Raw genomic sequence first — 15,665 nt, 5'->3', positions numbered from 1 at the left:
AGCTCCTTGGTCCTGTTCTTGGTCCTGTCTCGAGATCGATTTGCCAGAGTTCTAACCCTAGGGCAGAGGGCGGTGCTTCGCGCATTTTCCTGTCAAAGCTCATCAAAGTCGGGCTCCATTGCTCCAATGTCTGCGGGACCTCCCAAACCCCACTTGAAAACCTTGGCTTCATTCTTTATTTACTACATACGTTGTATCCTATTGGCAACTGTGAAAAGAAAGTGAAACAGGTTTGCTGAGAAAGTGAAATTTCCTATTGAATTGGCATCTGTAGCATGAAGGGCTGACAAGATGTCCTCGATACAGTAGCTATGGTAATCCCCCATGATAAAAATGTTAAGGAAGAAATCCTTATGAGGTTCGTTCTCCTTAAATGAATCCCAGAATTAGGGGAAAATGCAAGTGAACATTGAGGGAATTGTCAAAGAAGGCAAAAATATACTCCTAGATTATAAATGTGTATGAAGGAATTCATCGCATTGTGTGAAAGTGCATTTCGACGTGGTGTGTGTGTGTGTGGGGGGGGGAAGACGAAGATATCTATGATGCCCAACTAGCCATGTTTGATATCCATTCAAGTACATGGGATAGGAAAAGAGGTCAATTTGGCCCCACAGGGCCTAGTGCAGTTTGGCGATTTGGGATACGAATCCAGTAATCCAATCGGGATAAACAAAATGGTGGGTAAATAGACCTTCCCCCTTCCCCCCCCGCCCCCGAATTCCTTCTTCCTTCTCTCTGTCCCTCTTTTTCATCCAGTTACTTGGAGTCCAGGAGCCAAAGAAATTCGAAAACACCAAATGAAAAACTCAGGCCTCAGAACCTCAGTTACGAAAAAAGGGGGGGGGGGGCGGGCCCAGACAGCCCACAACATAATCAGCTTATTGGTGTTGTTGGAAAGCAAACTCCTGGGTCAAGGGCTGTGTGTGTGTGTGTGTGTGTGTGTGTGTGTGTGTGTGTGTGTGTTGGGGGGACGGGGCGGGGAGAGATGAGAACGGAGAAAGAAGAGGTGGAAAAGGGAGGAGGAGGTAGGATAAGGGGTGGGTCTAAACTGGGACGGGGGTGGGGTGGGGGGGGGTTGAGAGCAGCTCTAGCTCCCCGGCACCTCCGCCCCCACGTGTCCTGGAGCAGCCAATGGCTCAACCCTCGGCAGCCACACTCTACTTTGGAGCCAGCCCCCAGCCGCAGCCCCGTCCCCCTCCCAACCTGAACTTCGTTTTTATAAACGTCCCGCAATGAGCTAACCTGTTGGAGGGAGGGCGGGAGGGAGGGAGGCACGAGAGAGGGGAAGAGAGAGAGAGAGAAAGAGGGCGGGAGCCAAAGCGAGTGGGAGGGAGGGTAGGCGGAAAGCCGTTCATCGAGCCATGGTGTCCAGCACGGGGGCCGGGCCGGGCCCGGGCCGGGCCGGGCCATGAGCCGGGCTGTGAGCTGGGACATGGACGGGCTGCGAGCGGACGGAGGTGCTGCCAGCGGGGGCGCCCCCTCCTCCGCGGCTGCCACTGCGGGGCAGTGCCGCGGCTTCCTCCCTTCGCCGGTGTTCGGCGCACACTCTGGCCGGGCGGCTGCGGCGGCTGCTGCAGCGGCCGCCGCAGCGGCAGCAGCTTCAGGCTTCTCCTATCCTGGGGCTGCAGAACGCTCCGGCTCATCCTCTTCCTCCTCGTCGTCCGCAGTGGCAGCGGCGGCGGCGGCGGCAGCAGCAGCGCGTCCCGAGGCGCCCCCTACCAAGGACTGTCCCGGCTCCACTCCGGCTCCGACTCCAGCTGCAGCGCCCCCGGCCGCCCCGGCACTGGGCTATGGCTATCACTTTGGCAATGGATACTACAGCTGCCGCATGTCCCACGGCGTGGGGATCCAACAGAACGCACTCAAGTCCTCCCCCCACGCCTCTCTGGGGGGCTTTCCAGTGGAAAAATACATGGACGTCTCCAGCCTGGCCAGCACCAGTGTCCCGGCCAACGAGGTCCCCTCCCGGGCTAAGGAAGTGTCCTTTTACCAGGGCTACACCAACCCTTACCAGCACGTCCCCGGGTATATAGACATGGTCTCCACCTTTGGCTCAGGGGAACCGAGACACGAAACGTACATATCCATGGAGGGTTACCAGTCCTGGACTCTGGCGAATGGCTGGAACAGTCAGGTTTACTGTGCTAAAGACCAGTCTCAGAGCTCACATTTTTGGAAATCTTCCTTTCCAGGTACGGCCGAGAGAGAGAGAGAGAGAGAGAGAGAGAGAGAGAGAGAGAGAGAGAGAGAGAGAGAGAGAGAGAGAGAGAGAGAGAGAGAGAGAGAATGATTGATAGTCATATAATCATATAAATAATTTTTGATTGTCACGACCTCCCCGCTTCCCCCCCCCGCCCCCCATATCGATGTAGCTATAGCGGTAACTCAAATTGATCAAAGACTTTTTTTTAAAAAGGGAGCATAGACTTGGTATGGTTTGTGTTAGATCCTCCATAATTTCAGCTCTGAACCAGTGCCTGTGCAGTCTTAATTCTCTGTCTCTGTCTCTCTGTCTCTCAGTTATGTATATAATTTACAAACTGGGCTCACTCAGTGACTGTGGGGAAAGAGTTGTGCTTTGATTAAGTCCCCTTGTTCCATAGGTTGTATTTATTGTCTTAAAAGATGAGGAAAAAATTTTCCTAGCACTTTTCAAGATAATTGCCCCCACAGTGGCTTCAATGCTGCTTTGTAACCCGAGCACATATACACTCACCCACATACACACACCATAATATCAGGAAATCAAACACATAAGGACATTAAGATGTGCATTTGTGTATGTCCATATAGATATAAGAACCTACACAGAAAATGTCCATATGAAAACTTCTTTAAAAGACACCGTAAAATTGCAGGCTTGTTAATATGCCGATTTGGGAAACAATAACATCCATCAAATTAGCCTTCACTTTGAAGTGCAAATAATCTTTCTTTAATAACGTGTAAATAATGTGTCCATGGAAATAATTATAAAATGGAAACAACTGGACATTCTTTATCTCCCCCCTTCCTTCCTCCCCTCCCTTGCCTCCCCATGAAATGCTGGACTCTAGCACTTACCCATTTGCGACTTAAACGCCTGTAATAAAAGTCTAATTTTTCCACGTAATGTCGTTTACAATAGGGGATGTAGCTCTAAACCAGCCTGATATGTGTGTCTACAGACGTGGAAGGAAGAAACGAGTTCCATATACCAAACTGCAACTGAAAGAACTGGAGAACGAATACGCCATAAACAAGTTCATTAACAAGGACAAGAGGAGAAGGATATCCGCAGCCACAAACCTGTCTGAGAGACAAGTGACCATTTGGTTTCAGAACAGAAGAGTGAAGGACAAGAAAATAGTCTCCAAACTCAAAGACAATGTGTCCTGATCCCTAGCCGAGGATAATTACGCTTCATTCACAAGCCATATGCTATCTTCCTCCCAGATACTTTTGGAAAGACTTGAACATATATTTAATTCCTTCTCCGGCCCACAATGCTTTCTGCCAGCGGCGGCGAAATTTTGTGAATTGTTTTTCGCCCCTCACCGCATTTTGGCTATAAAACATAATGCTGCCCAACTTGACTTTGTAGTTCTTTTTCTTACTGGTTGCTATTTCTCCTGTTGGTTTCTGTTTTGTTTGTTATTGTTTTTAACGTTCTGTTATTCCCTCCAGGCCAGTATAAAGGACTGAATATTTTTTAACAGTTCCCATAATGAATTTCGGATATGCTACACTGATTTCAGTTGTCATTGTTGTTTTTATCACTTGAAATCTGGTGCCAGCACTTGTCCTTATGCTTGTTTTCATAAACCATTATGGTCAAATTATTTCAAATCATTCATGACCCGTCATTGGCTTATGAAAGCATTAAAACTCTGCAGTCACTTCGAGGCAAGCGGAAACTCTACCCAGAGAAGAGAGTTATGTGTTATAAATGTGAAAGTCTAAATATTGGAAACTGAAGGTGCTGTCTTTATTTTAAAATCACTACTTAAAGGAATAAGACTCGGAGCGATATTGGCAGAAAGAACATCTTTCTGATTTCAGATCTTACTTGACAGTTTTTATAGACCTTCAATACATAGAGTGGAATCTTAATTCCATGATTTTAACTTAAAATAAGGGTAAAATGTGTCCTTATAAATGCCTTTATTTCTTCTGAACCAGGTACAGTGATTTAAAGGGCTGCAGTTTCTAGATTTTTGTATCTTGCTAACATTCACGGTTGTCTTTCCTTCCGGGTAGTTAAGATTGATCCAGTTGATATAGATGCAGGCATGTTTAATCGTCATTCGGATATAGGACATGCTGGATAAATGTGTATACGTGTGTATTTTAATCTAAAGTATAGTATGCCCTCATATTAACAAGTTTGTTTGAACAAACGCTTTTCCCCTCTCAAGGAGGTTCAAAGTTTCTAACAAAAGGAGAAAAAGAAAAAGGAAAAAAACCTCGAACTCTTCCAAGAATAAACGGGTGTTAAGAAAGTAACAATAAATAATAAATTTCAAAGGTTGCATAATTTATATAACTGAGAGATTATTTTTTTAAGTAACAACGATTATAATCTGTGATACCAATGCAGTGCTTCAGATTCATTGTAATCAGTTTACTCCTAGGGAGAAATTTAGCAAATAAACAAACAAAAAAAACATTACTTTCTTTCTACAAATTCTTATTCTATAAAATTTGCATCTTATTATAAAACCATGTTGTCTTTCAAACCATGCATATTTATTTTAATGGCCTATTTCTCTGAACACGTTGATCACCAGTGTAAGTGGGGAAGACACATCAATTCCTGTGTGTTTTCTTCTTTCCTCCTCACTTTTGCTACACTCCCCTTTCCTCATATTCTCCCCCCACACACACACACACACCTTCAGCTTTAACTTTGACAGTGATGTTTGAAATACCGGGCAAACTTGCCTTGCCTTTAATAATATTTTTTTAGATGCAGCTAAAAATATCTCCAATAAAAATTGTCTTCTATTTCAATAAAAACCATGACCTCAGATTGTTGTATTTCTTTTCATCAAATAGACATTTTATCTATAAATAAAAATCTTCTCTGACTTAGGTAACTTGGACAGAAAGGTGGGTAAAAATATTGAAGACTTTATAAATGCCCCTAATTTGGAAAGAAAATATTTGTGTCTCCCTCAAAATTGAGGGAATTATAATTGATTGCAAATATAGAGGCCCATTTCTGCCTTCAAATGGCAAATGAAGATTGAAATAACAATTGAACACTTTAGAAGTGCATTCAGTTGTTAGGCATTAACAAAACTTTCTCTTCCAAACCAAAGAGTAATTGATTACTCAGGGAAACAGCCTAGAAAGAACTTGATGGCCTTTAGCTGTTAAGCACCAGGCACAAAATCAGTTGATTTCCTTATTTGTTTTCATTGCACATGATTTTAAGGTTCTTGCCCCCCCTCCTGAGGTACAGGACACTGCAGAGTACCCATGGCAAACAAACTACTTTCATTTTCTTTAAGACTTCTTCTCTGATTTCATTCCTTTTCAAGTGAATGGGAAGCAAATCTTATCTTTTTCTTCAAATATTGAGTCATTAAAAATACATAGACATATACATGTACATATACACATACACATACATATACACATGTAAACAGTGTGGGGAACACAGGATGTCCAACAAAGCCATTGGCTTTTGAGCAAGGCTGTCCAGGCCCAATCCTTTCGATGAGGAAGGCTTCAAAGATATTTTCTGGAGGGGCAGCTAGATGGTACAGAGGATAAAGCACAGGCCCTGGCTTCAGGAGGACCTGAGTTCAAATCCGACCTCAGAAACTTAACACTTACTAGCTGTGTGACCTTGGGCAAGTCACTTAACCCTCATTGTCCCACAAAAAAAGTGAAAATTAAAGATATTTTCTGTTATTTTCCACCGATGGATATGTTTTCATCTTAACACCACCTCGTTTTCTCATGTCCAAACTCCAACTTGTTCTTCATCTTTAAACAAGAATATTCACAGCATATATCCTTTTTAAAAAAAATCTGTATCACTTTTTCATACTTCCCAGAGTTTTCTGGCCTTGCTTTAGGTTTCAGTTTCACCTCTACTCAAGATCTCTAGTTTGCATCTCAGTTTACTTTAGCGGGACATTGAATTGCAGGCTTGTCTGAGATGAAAACCGCCTTCAAAACCCCTACAGTGGAATTTGAATTGACGGCTAAATCAATAACAGATGAAGTGTTTGCTATTTATATGCTTTTCTCTTATACCCCGAATTACAGCGGGAGGAGGGAAGAAGAAATTGAGTTAGGGAAGAAATGGAGAGAGGAAGGGAGAGAGAGAGGGAGGGAGGGAGAGGGAGGTGTGAGGAGAGAGGAGGAAGGGAAGGTGGGAGGGATAGAGAGATTGTATTTTGTATACATATGGACCTAACTAGTATATATAACACGTGCTTATGGTTGTTACAGGAGCAAACCTCTTTTGAAAGTATTCTTTTGAAAGTCTGCAGCTTGAAAGGTTAGGGGATAGTACCTAACTTGAGGGGGAAGTCTATAAACTATATCAGCTAAATTAAAGAGACAGTGAACTGCGTCGTTGTGTGCATGATGCAGTAGTTCTATTAAATGTGCTTCAGAAAGTGATTCAAGGACCCTCAAATTCCGCTTACAGTTTCCTAGCTGCTAGTAGGTTATCTACCACCTTGCAAACTTCGAGATCCTCCAGCTCCCTCACTTGCCCCCGCCCGCCCCTTTCAGCAGTGCAATGGTCGAGGTCCCAGGGCCGAGTTGCGTCTCCGACCATGAGACAGCTACGTAGCCCTTTACCATTGATCTTGACCCGCTCTTTGCAAAACCTCCCAAGACTGCGCGGTGGGATAGAGCTATTCTGCCACCTGCTGGACATTAGGAGGCATTGATTGGAAAGGAGGCTCAGTTCAGCAATACAATTCTTTTTTCCAATGTCTCACTGCAGCCCAGCTCGGATTTATCTCTACTCCACACCCCACCCCCCGGGACCTACGCAACCCCCTCCCCCCCACACACTCCCTGGGAAGGAGGAAATGTTATTTTCTACCTGAAAATATGATTTAAAAAATAAACTCCATCATGAAATGAACATAGACCGGGCGAGGGAGACAGGGAGTGAGGGGATATCTGCCAATCTAATAAAGACGTTTTCGGAGCGATGAAGTCAGTCTGCCTTTGTTTTATCTGTAAACTTGCTTTTAATTTCATTTCCTTACAAAAATAAATTTCAAACACTATCTTTTCGGGAGCTAAAATCATACCCACACACCCCTTCCTTAGAGTTATAATCAAATTTCTTCAGTCCCAAACTTCATCGGAGCGGGCCTTGAGTTTTGTACAAACACACATCTAACCCAGAACTCGGCTTGGCAACTGAGCCCTGGCCTGCTCTTTCTGAGGGCATGAGCCCAAGGCCTGCACAGAAATCCCACCTATCCTTCCCTCCTGGGCCCCTCAGCCCCTATTATCAAGCTGAAGCTAACCAGCTTGGGCGCATTTCCTAAGGTAGAATATGTCAGGGCTGTCCAGGCCTTGGGGAGCAATTTTAAAGGGTTTTCATTTTAACGAATAAGGACTAAGGATCCAGAGCGTCTCCAGGCCATTCCCTATCAAAATACGACTGAGCTAAGACTCCTGATCCCTCACCCTCTGAGGTGAAAGAAGGGGAAGTGAAGCAGGAAGAAGAGATCCATTCCTTCCTAAGGAAACCCGACTTCCGACGATCTAAAAGAAGTCCCTGGACATTTAGGCCAGGCCTCACCCAGGTCCCGGAGACTAGAAACCAATGAGTTCCCAAGAGCTGCCCAATTGGTCGACATAATAAACAATCAACGAGCTGAACGGTGGTCAACCGTGCCCTCCAGCGATTCCTGTGTGGTCTTTGCCTTTCATCTGGAGCTTTTAACTATTTCAAGCTTGGTCCTCATGAAGCTGTGCCTGGAGAGGAGCTACAGGAGAGAGTCGTCGGAACTGCACGGGTTTCTGAGTTGGGCTCTGGAAGCTGAAAAGGGAGGTGGGGCCGGTCGGCTTCGTGACAAGATCCCCTTCCTGCCCTGGTCGATCCGCCTCTGACCTGGTGGATGGGTTGCCTATCCCTTCCTCACCTAGCCTCACACAAGGAAAGACTGGGAGCACTCTTTGGGGGAACTAGTCTCTGCTGGCACATTGGCCCAACTGGGGGTATCCCCAAACCTGTCTTGTTTACAAACGGATGTACACCCGAATCCCAACTACTAGACCCACATTTTGGTTTTACAGATCCAACTCCATATCATGCAAACCCATCCACCTTGAATCGCTGGGGAAGGAGAGTAACGTCTTGAAATTGCCTTATTCCTCGGCTCACTGCCTTTCTTCCCACCTATACCGTAGGGCTCCGTTTCGTTTGGGCCAATTTTCTTACCTTCCAGCCACATTCTCTGAATGCCGGTCCGGATCCTCATTCTCATCGCCTCGCTTCTTCCATCAGTCCAAACAAGCTGCAATCTCTGTCCCTTAGCTCGTCCCGCGTCCCTGGCCGGGGTCTTCCACTCCTGGACCGCTTCCCACGGGTTTGCCCCCTCCCCAATCTCTCTTTTTTCTGGGGCTCTCCGAATCTCGATCATCCCAACCCTACAAACCAGAGGACTCTTTCCTGAAGGTTCTGTCTTCAGATCTTCAATCGCAAGCCAAAGACCACCCAGCCCCATGGTTTCCTCAGCTTTTCAGTTACAGCCCTACCAAGGTGAGAGCAGAAGGTGGAAATGAAGCCGTTTATAGCAATTAGCGGATCTATCAGTCACCCCTGCAAACTACCTTGGTTCTTTCCTCTCGAGTTTTTATTTCCCCTCCAGCTATGGAGGAATTGATTCTCTGGTTCTGTTTTTAAAATCTGACCTACCTGAGAACCACTTCCCCCACCCCCGAAATCCAAAGGAGATTGTGGGGTTTGTGCGGCTACCCTGATGAGCGTTTCCTTCCAAGGCTGGGGCAACAGAACTTCCAACTAACACTGGGACAGCTTTAAATACTCCCAATCTCCCAGTTTGGTAAAGAAACTCCCCAAATAGACGAATGCAAACTCCCGTTTCAAATGTTACAAAGCATCATTAACCATAAGCTGTAAACTTTGGTCAGGCTAATGGCCCTGTGTAGAGGACGGTCGTTTGGGCCTTTAAATTAATTAACTTTATGCTGCCTCGCATTAGATAATGAAAGGGAAAATGGACCAGATCGATCTTTTCCAGAATCTCCGTGAAAATGTACAGATGGTGACTTTTAAAGTGAGGTGACCAACTCAGCCCAGCACACTTTGATGCTGCTAATAATGGTTTTTAAATCGCTCGTGTGCCCTCCGTCCTCTGGTGTGTTTTGATATGGATCGGGGCCTGGTGGCACTCCTTACATAGCAGAAGAGGAAACAGTATGGGAAAGTAATGAAAAGAAACCCAGGCTCCAAGTCACTAGACTGGGATGAAGAGAAAATAACGCCAATCAGAGGGCCCAATGAAAGTACCTCATGGAAAGTTGGGCAAATGGTTGGGCTCGCTTTTTTACCCCCCAATCTTAGGGTCTCGAGACACAGAGGAGACTCCCATAACCCTCCCTTTCCACATCTGAAAACCTCATGTCCCTCTTTCCTGCTGCAGAGTATTAGAAATATCTAATATTCCAAGTGTTATCATAATACTCTTTAAAAAAAAATAGGGTCAGGGGGATGTAGGCGGTGCTGAAATGACCGGCTTTGAAGAACCTGTAACGCAAAGTTTCGTCCAATCGTTTGAGCCTGTCCTCTTATTCCCTGTTGTAACTAAATACTGCTGTAAGACCAGCTGAAGTCCTTTGTTGGAGATGTGCGATCGCAGTCTCTACAGATCCGGGTATGTGGGGTCTCTTCTGAATTTGCAGTCGCCGGATTCCTTCTATTTCTCTAACCTTCGGGCGAATGGCAGCCAGTTGGCGGCTCTGCCCCCCATCTCCTACCCCCGAGGCTCTCTGCCCTGGTCTGCGGCCAGCTCTTGCGCCGCTCAGCCCCCAGGCCACGCAGCCTTCGGCAGCTATACCCAACCTTACCTCCCAGGCTCGGTGCCCCTCAACCTCCACCCCCCGAGCAGCAAGGAGGGCCCAGAAGATCAAGGTAAATACTATGGTTCCGAGTCTGGTTCGAGGCCGGAGGAGCGCAGCCGTCCCAGGCCAGCTTTCAGCAATGAGCCTAGCCTGGCTCCAGGAGTTGGCCTCAAGCCGGCCAAGTACGACTACTCAGGCATGGCGCGGAGCGTGCACGGGTCAGCAGCTCTTTTGGAAGGGAACCCCTGTGCCGCAGGCTTCAAGGACGACGCCAAGGGCTCGCTCAACTTGAACGTGACAGTGCAGGCGGCCAGCGTAGCCTCCTGCCTTCGACCTTCGCTACCCGACGGTAAATTGCTTGGGATTCGCTCCCCATTTTCCTCTCTTAACCTACCTAATAGCCCAAAGTCCCCAGATTGTCCTTGCGCCTTGGGGTTCGGTCACTGGCTGGGTTAGGGAGGGAGGGATGAATGGCGAATGTGTCATTAGAGTGTCAGGGAATGGGGGACGGGGGCGCGGAATGAAAGAAGAGCAAGTAGGACTGGGACCAGCTCGGATACAGTGCGGCCTGCGGGTGGGGGGAACAGGGCTCTTCAGGTGATAACCAGTGCCCCCGGGGCTATGCGGGGGGGGGCTGTGTTTCAGGATTGCCCTGGGGGGCGGCCCAGGGGAGAGCCCGAAAGAAACGGAAGCCCTACACTAAGCAGCAGATCGCAGAACTGGAAAACGAATTTCTTCTCAACGAGTTCATCAATCGTCAGAAGAGGAAGGAGTTGTCCAACAGACTGAACCTGAGCGATCAACAGGTCAAAATCTGGTTTCAGAACCGGCGGATGAAGAAGAAAAGGGTGGTGCTGAGAGAGCAGGCGCTCACTCTCTACTAGCCCTAGTCGCCTCCCGCCCACAGACTTGGCCCAGTTTGGGGGCACTTCACTTCCAGAACTTGGGTCGGGGTAGGGGTGGGAAGGAAGGGGGGATGGAATATTTCTTTCACCTCTTTCTCTCTCCCTCTCCTCCAATGATTGTAAAGGACTCGTTTCACGCTCAATTCTCCACTACTAGAAGTTGGACAGGTCTTGGCCTGGCCCAACCTTGGCCTTTCTTCTCTTTGCCTTACCCCAAAATGGTTGTGCTGGAGGACTGCTCGAGGTAGGAACTTGGAAAGGGAGAAGCTGGTCAGCCTCCGACGGGAGGCGGATATAGAAATAAGGGAACCGTGAAGAAACCACGAGCTTGGGAAGTTCCACCAGAAACCTGTCTTTGAGTTCCGTTGTCCTTATGCAGTCCTCTCCCTCCTCCCCTTTTCCCACCTGGCAACAGACGGAGCCATGGCTGAACCTAGGAAAACCAAGGAAGAAAGCCTTTCTCCTAGAAGAGAAAGCTCTCCTTGTAAGATTCTACCCCTCCAGAGAGCCTGAGACCCCTGCTTCGGGGAGAAGGAGGGGAGTGAGCCGAATATTTTAATTGTTAGAGAAGAGCGGGCCAGGCTCTCGGAACTCCAGGCTCTCTTCCCAGCCGCCTCCAGTCCAACCCAGCCCAGTTAGTAACACAAAAGCTACTCTCAGTATTCTAGGGACTGCAGGACAGAGGCGGGTCCGAGGAGAGGAGGGGAGGGATCGGGAGAGAGAGCCAAGGGCGGGGTGTGTGTGTGTGTGTGTGTGTGTGTGTGTGAGAAGCAAACAAAACACCTGAAAGATTTAGGGAACCTCTTGATTCTCTTTCTGCTCTGGTTGGGTTTGTGTTTGTGGGTGTAGGTGGCGTGCTTGCGAGTAAGAACTAGGTAAGTCCGCAAGCTATTAGCCACCTCCTTCCAGAGCCCGGGGGCCTAGGGCTGGGAAAATTAGCTTCAATATCCAGTCCCCTCCAAACCTCAAGCAATCCAAGGCCCACAAGTCAAGCAAAATCTTCCAGCCTCTTTCGACTTGTGAGCTCTGTTCCAGGGCATTGCTCGTCTGTTCCGTTCCCATGGAGGCAGAGTTTCTGCCTTAACTGTAAATATGATTTTCCAGTCGCAGTGGGGAAAGGTGTCTCCTTTCTTTCTTAAATCACGATAATGGGCTACTAGAAGGAGAGGGAGAAATTAGCCTCTCCAGTCGGGGGACGTAAATGAGGCCCCATTGCCCACCCACCCTACAGCCTCTCATTTATTCACTGGGCCGGTGAAAAAGACAGCTCGGCGATGCCCAAGCTAACTTCTCTTCCAGGAGGTCTCCCACTCCCATTAGTTCACTCTCCCCAAACCAGTGGTGGAGCCTGGCCCAGGGCTCTAAGCCTTTCTCTCTTCCTGTTCTCCTTTCTCTTTGGGGGATCTCTTGCTCTTTCTCTCTTACAACTCTTGTTCTTATAGCTTTCTCTTTGAAGAAAAAGGCTTTCTTCGTTAGTTTCCCTGACCACAGTCAAATGCTACCTTTACCCCATGTCATTTCCCAGTTCACCTCTGTTGAACTGTACAAAAACCTTCTATGCCTTAGCAGGGGTTGGGCCCAAGGGCTGGAGAAAATCACTTCCATCCCTTTGCCTTTTCCCTTGCCTTCTCAGTCTCTTTTCTCCAACTGGGAGGAAGAAAAATATCTGATGGAGTGTAGGGACTTCGTTCTAATGGTCCAGTGATTTCTTTTCAATGTGTTGCTCAGCTGCCTAAATGGGGAGTGCTAACCTCAAACAGGCTGAGACCCGGGTGATAACGCTCTGAAATCTGTGAATAACCTCAGCTGCCTAAGTAGAATAGTTTAATTTGTTTTGGCCATCTATAGTGGTTTTGCATGTTTTGTAACGGAAACAATAGCTTGTATTTAACCGGATGAATAAAAAACGTTTCCAGTGGAAATAAATACATGACGCCAACTGGAGCCCCTCACGGGATGCTGTCTTTTTTTTCCCTTTTAATTTCGAATGGATTTTGATCTCCTTTTAATATTTTTCAGACTCATGGGCTTATTTTCCTTCTCTGGCTACGGCTTGGAAGCGGGTGTTTACTATTCATTAAATGCGAAAATGGTTTCCAAGCCATTGGTGAAACTGTATATTATGCTGAATATTAAACGTCAACAGGAGGGAAATCTCATACAGATTTTTAGCGTTCACCTAGACAAAAGGAAGAGTATCAGTATATTTAGATATCTAAATAAAAAATGGTGACCCACCCTACATAATCTTAGGTTTGTTATGCATGTTTACTGGTAACTCTGGTATCTGGGAAACCAGGAGCTGGGCTTCCTATCCTTTAATATGGTTCCAATTTGGATGAGAAACTTCTGAGCCCGACCTCTTGCTAAGCTGTTCTCCTAACAATGGCAGGCCACAAAGCTAAGCTTGACTGGCATATTCTGCTCCAATATACATCCCCAATAATACGTAGAGATCACATTGGGGAAATGAGGACTGAGCTCTCAGAAGTAGTTTGAAGGGAAGACATTGAATATCTAAGTCAGGACGGAGATTAACATACCTACTCATCACACCCAAATTCTGTGTTACTTTGTGCTGGAGCTCTGGGAGAAAACATTGAGGTGATATATTAACAAAGCAATGAATTAGCAAAATCGAGAGTTCCTGTTATGGAAATTGCAGACTCCCACTCCTACTCCCTTCTTAAGCTCGTTGATATATTTTAAAACTTTTCCTTCTGTAAGCATAATGTCGAAGAAAGAAGGTTGAGGCAAAACCGGTTTAGGAATATCTTCATAATGCAAAAATAAAGGCTAAATTGAGAGCGCCCAAGAAGAAGCAAGCTTCCAACTATCCCTCGTCTATATTATTTGGTTTCCAGCAAGGAGACCAAATGAACAAAGACAAGAGGCAGACAATAATGGACTGCGTTTATATAAAGAGCACTTGTGAAAAGACATGGAAACATGGAGTTATTCTAATGCCAGCCTCAGAGCTAACAAGGACCTCTTCTTGGGGGAAAAATCACTTCCAAAATTAAATAACCAGCCACACTTAGAATCTTGTGGGAGTGAGAGGACGCTGAAAATACACATATTATGGAATTCCACAAGTCCCCGACCCCACCCCGAACGATGCCTGAAACAATTCTAAATGCAAAGCCGTCCTTTTGTCTGGTTTGGGTTTCTTTCTTTCTTTCTTTGTGTGTGTGTGTGTGTGTGTGTGGTGTGTATGTGTGTGTCGTGTGTATGTGTGTGGGGGGGTTTTCAAATCTCCCTTTTTCGACAGAGCCCACAAAGCCTGTTATCTTCTCTTCAGCCTTGGGTACACTCGCTCCGTAAGCCTAGAAGAGATTTCAAATTTTAAAAGTAATAATAAACAAAAGATTACCAAATGAAATCTGATAAATGAGACCAATCTGGTCTCTAATCGCTTCCCAGACATACTGAAAAACTCCCTCCTTAGAAATCTTAGGGTTTTGTTTGTCTGTTTTGTTTTTAAGGCAGATTTTTCTCCTTAGTAAGTATGATCCCCAAAACCCACCTTGGAGCTTCTGCACTCGGAGAACGGAACTGGTATTTGTAAATAGGTTGAGAACAATTCAGGAAACAAACAAACAAACGGAAGTTCTTTAATGCCTCCAATCCGAAACTATGACCTTTTGGAATAAATAGACGGGGGGGGGGTTACACTGAGTGCAAATTAGTGGATCCCTAATGCCTAAACCAAGTGAATATTAATATCTACCCGTCTTTCTCGGATTCTGAAGATCTAGTAGATGGACACCCAGTCACAAACCCTCACTCAGGAGTCCCAAAAGCTAATCTAAAATTCTTGAGGGAGGGAGGGTGGAGGAGGCAACGTATAAAACATATTTACATTCGGATAGAAAACCAATAGACATAAAGATTATCTTTGCACCAGATATTGCCTCTTCCACTCGTTTAACTCAATAAGCAATTCAGAAAGCAAAGAAATGGATTTAAATGGCTCCGGGTGGTTTTCTTTTTGCTTCTTTCGTTTCCTAAAAGAGCATAAATAATTAAAGTTTGGCAGTGAGGAAAAGCTTTCTTGCAGAACTGTAGTGGCAATAAATGAAATGACTCAGAATCTCTTCCCCAGTCAGTTTTTACGAGAGCTGCCAGACAGTGTCTGTTCACGTTCTCCAGATACTAGGGGCGCCATAACAAAGTTAAGGTCAAGTTAGTGTCTTATCTTGGGTGGCACAAAAATACCGCATCTTGTCCAGGCGGAAAAGAGAACGTCCCCTCTGCGAGAACTGCGGGATTCGCCCCGAGGGCTGGCGGACACACCAGTTGGATTAGGATGCAGTCGATTCCGGTGGATCTGGAGCCAAGGGAGCCAGGATCCTGACGGTAAGGTCCGCGGTTAGCGGGCGTCCTTGAGAAGGCTGTGGATTTTTCAGGGGGGTTGCTGTGAGGATCTGAGGCAGGGAGAGGGACTGCGGCAGCTGCGGTGGTCCCAACGCTGAGAGATTGGGGTGCTGGGGGACTCTGAAAGGGGAAACCAGCGAAATAATGCTGTGAAGTGTGAAGCTGGAGATGGATTGCACCCCTCTAACGGATGCCGGGGTGGTCCACGTTAAGGGGGACGAGTGTGACCCCAACACCTCGCCCTTCCCTCCTGCCAGCCTTTGCAGATGGCGCGCCCTCCCCACCTAAAACACGGGTTTCGACTAATCCCAGCGTCGCCATGTCGTT

At 46.7% G+C, this 15,665-nt stretch overlaps 2 protein-coding genes across 2 annotated transcripts; both read left to right on the top strand.

The window, feature by feature from the left end:
- The first annotated feature begins 1,411 nt into the window (after nt 1-1,411).
- Nucleotides 1,412-3,381, top strand: HOXD13 (homeobox D13). Its single transcript, XM_043998782.1, has 2 exons — nt 1,412-2,195; nt 3,131-3,381. The coding sequence occupies exons 1-2, from the start codon at nt 1,412-1,414 to the stop codon at nt 3,379-3,381; spliced, it is 1,035 nt and encodes a 344-aa protein (XP_043854717.1).
- A 6,459-nt stretch (nt 3,382-9,840) lies between these two features.
- Nucleotides 9,841-10,940, top strand: HOXD12 (homeobox D12). The gene is made up of 2 exons (XM_043990717.1): nt 9,841-10,405; nt 10,702-10,940. Exons 1-2 carry the CDS (start codon nt 9,841-9,843, stop codon nt 10,938-10,940), a joined length of 804 nt encoding a protein of 267 aa, XP_043846652.1.
- The last annotated feature ends 4,725 nt before the right edge of the window (nt 10,941-15,665 follow it).

This window comes from Dromiciops gliroides, chromosome 3 (genome assembly GCF_019393635.1).
Source record: "Dromiciops gliroides isolate mDroGli1 chromosome 3, mDroGli1.pri, whole genome shotgun sequence".
Lineage (NCBI taxonomy): Eukaryota > Metazoa > Chordata > Mammalia > Microbiotheria > Microbiotheriidae > Dromiciops > Dromiciops gliroides.
This window is presented reverse-complemented; position numbering and strand designations above follow the sequence as displayed.

What these genes read in the sequence shown, in the direction of transcription:
- HOXD13 (XM_043998782.1), top strand. Translation starts at nt 1,412, where the DNA reads ATGAGCCGGGCTGTGAGCTGGGACATGGACGGGCTGCGAGCGGACGGA. An exon ending in TTGGAAATCTTCCTTTCCAG is followed by an intron (nt 2,196 to 3,130) that starts GTACGGCCGAGA and finishes CGTTTACAATAG; the next exon opens with GGGATGTAGCTCTAAACCAG.
- HOXD12 (XM_043990717.1), top strand. Translation starts at nt 9,841, where the DNA reads ATGTGCGATCGCAGTCTCTACAGATCCGGGTATGTGGGGTCTCTTCTG. An exon ending in TCGACCTTCGCTACCCGACG is followed by an intron (nt 10,406 to 10,701) that starts GTAAATTGCTTG and finishes GCTGTGTTTCAG; the next exon opens with GATTGCCCTGGGGGGCGGCC.